The 9,488-nt window shown below is 49.0% G+C and overlaps 1 protein-coding gene and 1 pseudogene across 1 annotated transcript; both read right to left on the minus strand.

Moving 5' to 3' along the window:
- Positions 1–1,553: 1,553 nt before the first annotated feature.
- Positions 1,554–3,259, minus strand: LOC119269693 (E3 ubiquitin-protein ligase PUB23-like). Its single transcript, XM_037551591.1, has one exon. The coding sequence runs from the start codon at positions 2,980–2,982 to the stop codon at positions 1,726–1,728; it is 1,257 nt and encodes a 418-aa protein (XP_037407488.1). The 5' UTR covers positions 2,983–3,259; the 3' UTR covers positions 1,554–1,725.
- A 1,149-nt stretch (positions 3,260–4,408) lies between these two features.
- On the minus strand, positions 4,409–7,607 carry LOC119269694 (annotated as a pseudogene).
- Positions 7,608–9,488: the final 1,881 nt, after the last annotated feature.

The following is a 9,488-nucleotide window of genomic DNA, read 5'->3' on the forward strand; positions in this document are numbered from 1 at the left end:
TATATATATATATATATATATATATATATATATATATATATATATATATTTTCTTCACCCCCCTCTATTTTACCATCAATGCATCGTAATTTTACGTTCCGTAAGTTTTGTCTTATTTTCGACGTAAAAAGAGACCATAAGAAAATATATAATCGCCGTAAAAAATATTGTATGTTATGTAAAATTACAAACGTAAAAACATAGTCTAAAATACACATAAACTATAAATTTTCTTGTCTTATGGCCTATATTTTTGTTTTTTATGTCAAATTTTACGTAGTGAATCAATAGGAATGTAACTATTTGAATTCTAAACGTAATTTAATTATGAAATGATTGTAAGATTACCTTGGGTGAAGAAATACTTATTCTGCACCCCGGATGATGAATAGTAACACTATAGGGTCGCGCTATTCGTCATCCTGGGTGGGGAATAATTATTCTTCACCCCCTCTCTATTTTGACATCAAGGCACCGTATTTTTACGTTTCGTAAAATTTGTCTTATTTCGTCCACAAAAGAGAACGTAAGAAAATATGTACTCGCCGTAAAAAATATTTTATGTTACGTAAAATTATGAATATAAAAACATAGTGTAAAACATACATAAAATGTGATTTTTCTGATCTTATAACCCATATTTTTGCTTTTTTTATACCAAATGTTACATATTGAATCAATATGCATGTAACTATTTATATTCTAAACGTAATTTATTTAGGAAGCGATCGTAAGATTACCTCGGGTGAAGAATAACTTATTCTGCACACTGGGTGATGAATAAGTTACACTAACTGATTTCTTATTTCTTATTCTATATTGTGTTAATTGTAGATATTGCTGGTGTAGTCATGTATGTGGGCCCAGTTGGCCATGACATAGATTCCCCCCTAGGCATGAGGGAAGTAGCAGTCATTGACGCTGGCATGCGAATTATCTTCCTACACATTTCCAAAGAACTAGCTGAACGTCATTGGAATGAACTTCTTTCTACTGAAGCAAATGTTGGCTTAATCATGGCAACCTCTATGGAGGTTGATCAACTATCCAATAAGTTTTTTCTTAAGAAGTATTGTACCCTTTCTGTATCATGTTATTACTAACTTGAGAGTTGATAACAGAAACTCTTCTTAGCACGGGGACAACAACTTTATGCATACATAGCCTTTTCTTTTTGTTGTTGGACATTGAGATTTGCTTAATGACTTATTTGGGTTTATATATTTATTGTGTATGGCTACACGTGCATTGCACGTGCATGCTTACTAGTGATTAGATAAGTATGATGTTACCACCTATATTACTCTCATTGTGGGTAGTCTCCGAGTGCTCATCGAGGCAAGACCCGTTTGCATACTATCATAAAGTGAGTGTTCCTACATTTATACGAGTGTCTACGTTTGCACATTTTTTTTCTAAGAAAAAAGGCTTATGGTCACTCCACGCCATCAGATTACTAGTCACCAGCAAAAAAATAAAATCCACTAAGCATGAAACATGGCAAAATCTTTTATCTATGATGAAAGAAATGAGATCATCCTCCAAAGAATAAGTAAGCAACCAAAAATGCTCGGTGTCGATGTATTTCTCTTTTGTAGGCACGAACCAGTGCCCTCCGGATCCAAAAAAAAAATTAAAAGAAAAAGGTAACAACAACACAGGGAAAGAATGAATCAACAGCCGAGCATTCCGACGAACGGGACGGGAGTCGGGAGGCATTGATCGTCACGAAGGGTAGAGCGCCAAGAACTTGGGCGACAAGCACGGCGAGCTCCTCCAGATCCTGGAGTGCAGCTTGAGCACCTCGTGCGCCTTCTCTTTGGTCTTGACCCCGCACAGCTCGGACCGCAGCGCCAGGCACAGCTTGCCCACGACGCCGGCGTGCGCCATCTCCTGCAGCACGGCCGGCGTCGCTGCGTGCCGCGCGACGGACCTCAGCACGCGCACCGCCCGCTCGCTGGCCGCATCCGACACCCGCAGCACCTTCTTGCCCACCACGGCCACCCCCGCCGCGTGCGCCACCAGCTCCGCGCGCCCCTCGGCGCACGTGCACAGCCGGTCCAGCACGGCCAGCGCGAGCTCGCAGACCCGCCGCTCGGGCTCGTCCAGCAGCAGCTCCACGAGCGCCGGCACCGCGCCCGCGCCGACGATCTTGACGCGGTTCCGGCCGTACGGGCAGAGCGCGGAGAGCGCGTGGAGCGCCGCCTTGGTGGCGCGCGTCGAGACGCGGTCGCGGACCACGCGGATCACCTCGGCGAGGAGCTCCTGGTTCAGCCCGATCACCCAGGCCGGCACGGAGACGTCGGCCAGGGACCTCACGAGCCGCACGGCCTGCGCCCTCGACTGCAGGTTGGACGAGCGGAGCACGGCCGTCAGGGACTCCGCCAGGTTGCCGTGCCTGGACACAACGCGGACCAGCTCCTGCTCCGGGATCCGGAGCGACGCGAGGACCCCGACGGCCTCCTCCCGCGCCGTGGAGCAAGCGCTGGCGCCGGTGAGGACACGAGACAGCGCGTCGAAGACGCCATCCTGGGACTCCAGCATTGCCCTGGTGTCCTCGCACTCGGCCACCAACTCCCCCAGCTTCCTGAGCGCGCCGACCTGGGCCGCGGCGGCGTCGGAGAGCAGCGACGCGAGCTCGTCGCGGCGCACGGGCCTGAGCGCGGCCACCTCCCCCTCGACGTCGGAGCCGGGGGAGACGGACGCGACCCAGGAGCCGATGAGGCGGCGGAGGGTGTGGTTGGGCGTGAGCTGGAGCTCCGGCTCGAGCGGCTGGCGCGTGACGGGGCAGGTGCGCTGGCTGGCGCTGCACGCGGCCGGCGCAGCGGACGCGGCGAGCCAGCGCGAGATGGCGGCGCGGTCGTAGGAGATGCCGGTGGGCAGTGTCACCGGGTCGCGCATGATCTGCAGCGAGATCGGGCAGAGGAAGTAGGACGGCACCTCGGCCGGGGGCGCGCCCGGCGCCGCCATGGCTGCTGCCATCTTCTCCGGAGCTGATTAGCTCGCCCGGCCGCAACAGGTTAGACGCGTCCGACGAAATGCGCCGCGGGTTGACGAAGTGCCTGTGGGGGCGCCGGAGCGGGATATATAGCAAGCCGGTCGGTGGCCCGTGGCCGGTGCGCGCGCGTCGGCAAGCTGGAGCTCTAGTTTATTCGCGCTAGCTAGCGATCTGTGGGTTTTGGAAGAAGAAGTTGGAACGAAGAAGACCAGCGGGGGTTGCGGAGGCAGCTGTTGCCTCCGGATTATTTTAAGGCGTCGGGATTCGTCGTGAGTGGTGGCGTTCACATGCATCGCATCACATGGCTGCCCTTTGTTTACTGGTCGCTCGTGGCTCGGGTCAGAGCGGAGCCACATTTGCGTGCTAGCCCCTCGCTTGTACCGAAATTGCAAACCAGGCCCGTCATTACTCCTGCATTTGACATTTTGGATAGTTGACTTTGCGGGGCGTTGGTGCGTTAGCGTCGCGGTAGCTGGGTTTCTCCTCTCGCTTCTTCGCTTCTCCGCCCTTCACCTTCACGTTGGAAAAGTAGGCGACGGTTGTGAAACATGTGGCGGCGATAGATAGATGGCAGCTCCCGCGGTGGCCTCGACTTTTCCTTCAGGCTGATCATAGTGGGAAGTAATTTATACTAGTGTCATGTATATGATATTAGTCTAAGGGACTGTTTGGTTTCAAATAAGTCATCAATTTATAAGTCAAAAAGTAAAAAAAGTGACTTATTTTGCCAAACAGACCCAACTTATAAGTCATCCCCAACTTGTAAGTCATAAGTTGCTCCACCTCAACTTAAAACTTATAAGTCACTTCCTTTTGCGTAGGTCCCATCACATTTACATAAAAAACAAGGTGGAAAGGTGTGCTCAAATGACTTATAAGTCAGGTGACACTACTAGAAAAACCCCTACTAATGGCGCACCTAATATGACCATTAATGGCGCATCAGTGGTGCGCCATTACTAGCACGCCATTAGTAATTTTTACTAATGGCGCACCACTGGTGCGCCATTAGTATCTGGTATACTAATGACGCACCTAGCAGTGCGCCATTAGTATACCATTCGGTGCTCCACTGATATTCCCTCTAGGTGCGCCACTAATAACCTTATAGGTGCGCCACTAGTAATAAAGGAAGGTGCGCCACTAATAAGGGCTTAAATGCTCCACTAGTAATGTATTTGGAAAACAAAAAAAAAATCCAATTTTACAGAAAACAACCTATAAGGAAAATAATTTAAAAATAAAAAATGAAATATAATCATATTTTTTATTATAGTAAGAATATTACAATGTCTTTACAAGTATCCAATAAAAGGAAAATTGCAAGGAAATAAAAGAAAATCCTAAAACTAATCTTCTAGTAATCTTTTCTTCTTTTTCTTCACTTTATCCCTGCAAAATGTAACAAAATAAACAGAAATACAAACAAACTATTTATAACATGTCAATATTGTCATTTTTTATAACATGTCAATACTGTCTTTTCCAGAATTACATGGTGTGAATATTGTATGAGTAAGATTATAATGGAAATGAATTGCAGAGGACATATGAGGTTCAACACTAATCATCGACAAGATGGAAGCGCTATGTACATATATGGGGCATTCGTTCTTCGTTCTTCGCTCTCCGACCGACCGCACCCACCCTACCAGGACTGCTCGGCGTTGCCCTCACCTGCATTGTTCCTCTTTTTTTTTGAGAATGAAAGAGAGGGAATGAAAACCTGAGCGATTTCAAGCATGTGATGAAAGGATTGTTTTTGGGCCGATCGCCGTACCTTTTTCTCTTGCTCTTGTCTGACGAGGACGAGGTAGGGTTGCTGTGCCAGTTCCGCTTGCGCTGGTTGATGAACCAGTTGTTGATCTGCTTCAGCTGCAACCCCGTCTCCTGCACCAGCTGCGCCTTGTCCTCCTCCTAGCAATACCCACCAGCGATGCTCATCAGTAGCACAACAAGAATTGCATGTAAAATGGTGACAAAGTTGCTGGCGATGACGGTATATGCGGGATGTCTGTCACATACAGTTGGGTACGGCCATTTGGCGTGGGCTTGCCACCAAGCTTTCAGGGTAGACGCCGTGTCCCCTGGGAGCTTTCCGGCTCTTCGCTTCCGCAGTATCTCCTCCCTGATGTCCACAAGCTTTTCTCTATACCCCTGCAAAGTCAGGAAAATAATTTTGTTTACAGTTCAGTTTGGACACCAACATAGTGGTAGCTGACAGAATGGAAGGCACCGAGTTTTACCTGTTTAAGCTCATGCTTCAGCTCTTGCCTCACGCGCTCGACCAAGGATCTCTCACCCTCGGTTAGCATTCCGAAGCCCATGCCATCTGACACATCATTCCCGTCAAACATGTTGCTCTCACTATCGACCGGATTGTCTTCGTCATCGGACATAGTTGCCCCGGTGCCTTCACCAGGAGATGCCCCTATAGGAAGAATCGATATTAGCAAAACTCAGAACTGGCCAATCTCCAACTTATCCTGGTCACATTTATATTGCGTCTTGCCTTGGCAGGTACTTATTCTTGCTCTAGTTTTTTTTAGTACAATATATAACTAAGCCTATCCAGGCTTAATCTTGCTCTATTTTTTTTTCTGACACAATTCTCATTATTATCTGAAGGCAAACTTCCATGTTCAAGCATATGCCTCTCATCGTAAACTGATTGATGATTACACATACAAAACAGATTATGCAAAGTTCTATTGTCAACAAAAAAAAGAAAAATCACTCCCTTTGGTTTTCACAGCGACACCAGTTTCCAGTGTGACTGGATATTGGCATGGTTTTCTCATAGGTGTGTGCCTCGTGATGCCTATAGGCAGAATGGTGGAAAATGTGACGTAGCAAAAGGAACTAAAAACAATACTATATGCAGACAATCAATATCCATGAATTAAATTCAAGTAAGGTACAATTCCACTAGAAATTTTGTAGCCATGTCAGGACAGCTTAGCTAAGATTATGAACGCAAGGTACTGTCAGTTCAGTTGCATGGTTGGTGCAACACAAGGTTCATGAATAACTGCCACATACACCGAACTGAAATCTCAAAAGGTACAGCTTTGAAGCCAGGTCCAACAGCTCAAAGTCTGCAACTCTTGTAACTAACAATAATATATAAGAAGGAACCGGTACTACTATAAAGGTGGACCTAGTATCTCATAGGACCTACAAGGGTGTGAATTATGACCTATATTTTCTGTCACGACGCGCAATAATACAGGAAAATGGCCAGTCATCGAGCTCTTTCTAGTTGAGTTGAAAAACAAAATATAAGACGTTTTTGCAGTTCTTATATTCTGGTACAGAGGTAGTATTTGTGTTATGTTTGTACTCGCTGGATGCAGAGAGCAGAAGCAATGGATCCCTTCTTTTAAAAAAGAATTCCCCTGTGGTTGAGATCCTATGAAACGGCGCTCCTCATGTAGCATGATACTTACTGTGACTATCAACCTCTTAATAAGCATGTAGTGTAGAGATTGTAAAACCCTCTTCCTAGAGAATTTAAGAAGCACTTATCTTGCTGCTGAACTGATGAAGTTAAGATGATGTATGGTACCTGTAAGACTCTGCAGAGTTTGCTCGAGCTCCCAGCAGGCCATCACCGCCTCCATGGCATGGACGCGCACATGCTGCTGGAGCTGTTCCTTGAAGGAACAGAGGAGCAGCACATAGTGTGTCTGCAACAAGGAAAACAGAACCTTTAGAACACATATATAGAGAAAAAGGCAGGTGGTCGATAATAACCTTTACACAAGGAGAATTGCCATTTCCAGGCAAAGGAAGGAGCCCCTGCTTGCCTAGCAAAGGGACACTTGTAGTTGTTTTTTGGGGTTTGCTTTTGTCTCTATCGCAGAGGTGAGGCGCTTGTGGTTGAGGAAACAAAGTTGCTCACAGCTAGAGCCTAGAGCACGCAGTAAATTATTTGGAGGTGGGATGGGTAGCAATCAAGGGATAACTAGCATAATACTCATAGTTGAAGAAGCTAACTTTAACCAAATCCACCGGCGGAGGTTAGCGAGTGCTAATAATCCCATGTGAGCTCGTGCGCAACCAATCAAACATGTTGTGTGCGTTGGAAGAAAAAGGTAACCTGGCTTAGCCTGTTTGAAATCCCAATCCCAGTCCCAACACGAGCGGGGCAATTTCATCGCCAAATCCCATCCAATCCCCAAATTTTCGAACCACACACGCACGCACGCCGCGTCAATCTACTACACATAACATAGAGCACGCGCGGGCAGCCCGACCCAGCCGGCGCGGGGCGTCCGTACGCGGCGTGAGCGTGAGGCGAGGAGGCCTGGTGGTGGTAGCAGCTCACCATGAAGAGGTCGAGCTCCTCGCCGCCGGCGGGCGCGGCAGCGGGGGCACGGGCGGCGGGGCGCGCGCGGCGATCTGCGCGTCGATGCGGGGGAGCTGGTTGACGGGGGTGGCGACGCGGAGGCAGGCGACGTGCGCCTCCAGCAGCAGCAGCCTGCCCTGCACATAAAACGAACCAATGAGGGGACGGGAGGGGAGATGAAGAAGATGGCCTGCAGCCACACGCACCATGGTCGGGGTCGGAGATCCGTCACCGGAGATGGCCTGCAGCCGTCGTCTGTCGCCCAGAGGTTGAGGCGTCGTACCTCCATGGCTAGGCTAGGCTAGGGTTTCTGGCATCTCCGTCCTGGCTTCTGTCGACCCTGGATGGATGGTCGCGGCTCAGGTCGACGACGGGACGATGCGCCGTGGATCTGGATCTGGGCGCTCCTCACCTCCCTGGAAGCTCGCCGGAGAAGGCCTTCCCTTCCCTCCCCTCCTCTCCTCTACTGGGAGAGAAGAGGAGAGAAGAGAAGAGAAGGTGAGGTGCGGCAGCGCTGCAGGGAGAGGAGGCCGCCATGACCGGGCTCCTCCTGCTGCCATGGTCGCCATGGCATCGGGCTAGGGTCTCGGCCCGACCAGGCAGACAGAGGAGAGGATAGGGAGGTCGCCGGCGCGGCGTGGATGGGAAGAGGAGGCCGCCGGAGAGGTGATGCGGAAGAGGAGATCGGCGGCGGCGTTGGGTCAGAGCCGGAGGAGAGGCGGGTGGCTGTGTCAGGAGGAAGGGGAGGGGAGAGAACGTGACTAGAGGGAGGGGATAAGGGGTGATAGCAATGGCGCACCGGTAGGGGGTGCGCCATACGTATAGATAGCAATGGCGCATCTCTTACTGGTGCGCCATTACTAGTTAAAACTAGTAATGGCGCACTTTCCCCCTGGTGCGCCATTGGTAAGTCTGGGGAGGGGTGTGGGGCCAGGACAAAACTACTAATGGCGCACCACACACTAAGTGCGCCATTAGTAATATGACCACTAATGGCGCACCCATATCTGGTGCGCCATTGCTATATAGCAGTGGCGCACCACATGTCTGGTGCGCCATTAGTGTCCATATCATCTATAGCCCTTTTCCTAGTAGTGTGACAACCAAACAGACGTGACTTATAAGTCACTGGTTTTAAGTCACCTGACTTATAAGTCAGGTGACTTATTGAAACCAAATAGGCCCTAAATTACTATTTTTATAGTGCAAAGTAACATAGTACTAGTGCCATATATGACTTCATTTATTATCTTGTAGACTCATCTTTTCTCAGGAAGCGCTATGTTACAGTAACACCTCTCTCCTCATTAACTACATGTCATATAAGTAAAATTTTCTTAAAATACGTTATGTTACTACCTAAATTACTCTCACTATGAGTGGCCTCACAGCCGCGAGCTAGGTTTGACTGGCGAGGTGCATGTGCAAGCTGATCCAGTCCTACCGAGTTGGCTGTAGCACGATCTTAACGTTTGACATGCCACCGTATTGCTTGGCGCAGATCCCCCGAGAGAGTTCCATCCGTAACCGTAAGCTCCTATCGGTATCTCAAAAAACTCCCATCGGTAGTTCCAATTTGGCCGGAAAGCCCCCCATGCGTGTGGTGTTCCTGAAATGTGTACAAGCTCAGGCCCCTTTGCGCAAAGGGAGCCTGCATGGGACGGGGTGTGATTGGCAGCTTGGCAGCGTGGGGAGGCTCGATCGAACGGTTGACCCTGGAAAATTGCAGGGGTTAACAAATTTGTACGAATGCGCAGGGGCGTAGGGAATCGCGCTGTCCCTGCTCTGTGAGCCGTGTTGTTAATGTTCAGATCTCTGACCCTGCTGGGCGGTGCCATGTTCCGGCTATTGAGATGTGCGCGCCGCGGCGAGCTTGGAGGAGGTGCCGCCATCCCATAGGCTTTGACCACCTAATTCTGACTTGTTTAATGCTTCACCTGATCGATCTGAAAATATGATGATCTGCTCCAACCTGTCACGCTGAGTTTTCTAAGCCCCGCGCCTTCAGAATCTTTCCGTGGATCCCTCTTTCAATGGCTACGATCTATCTTTTCTTATATGGATGTCGACGTTGAATTCTTTTAGAGAGGGGTTATACAGTCTTATCTTTTATCCTAAACCTTTTTTACAAGATCTGGT

This window comes from Triticum dicoccoides, chromosome 3A (genome assembly GCF_002162155.2).
Source record: "Triticum dicoccoides isolate Atlit2015 ecotype Zavitan chromosome 3A, WEW_v2.0, whole genome shotgun sequence".
Taxonomy (NCBI): Eukaryota; Viridiplantae; Streptophyta; class Magnoliopsida; order Poales; family Poaceae; genus Triticum; species Triticum dicoccoides.

What these genes read in the sequence shown, in the direction of transcription:
- LOC119269693 (XM_037551591.1), bottom strand. Translation starts at nt 2,982, where the DNA reads ATGGCAGCAGCCATGGCGGCGCCGGGCGCGCCCCCGGCCGAGGTGCCG.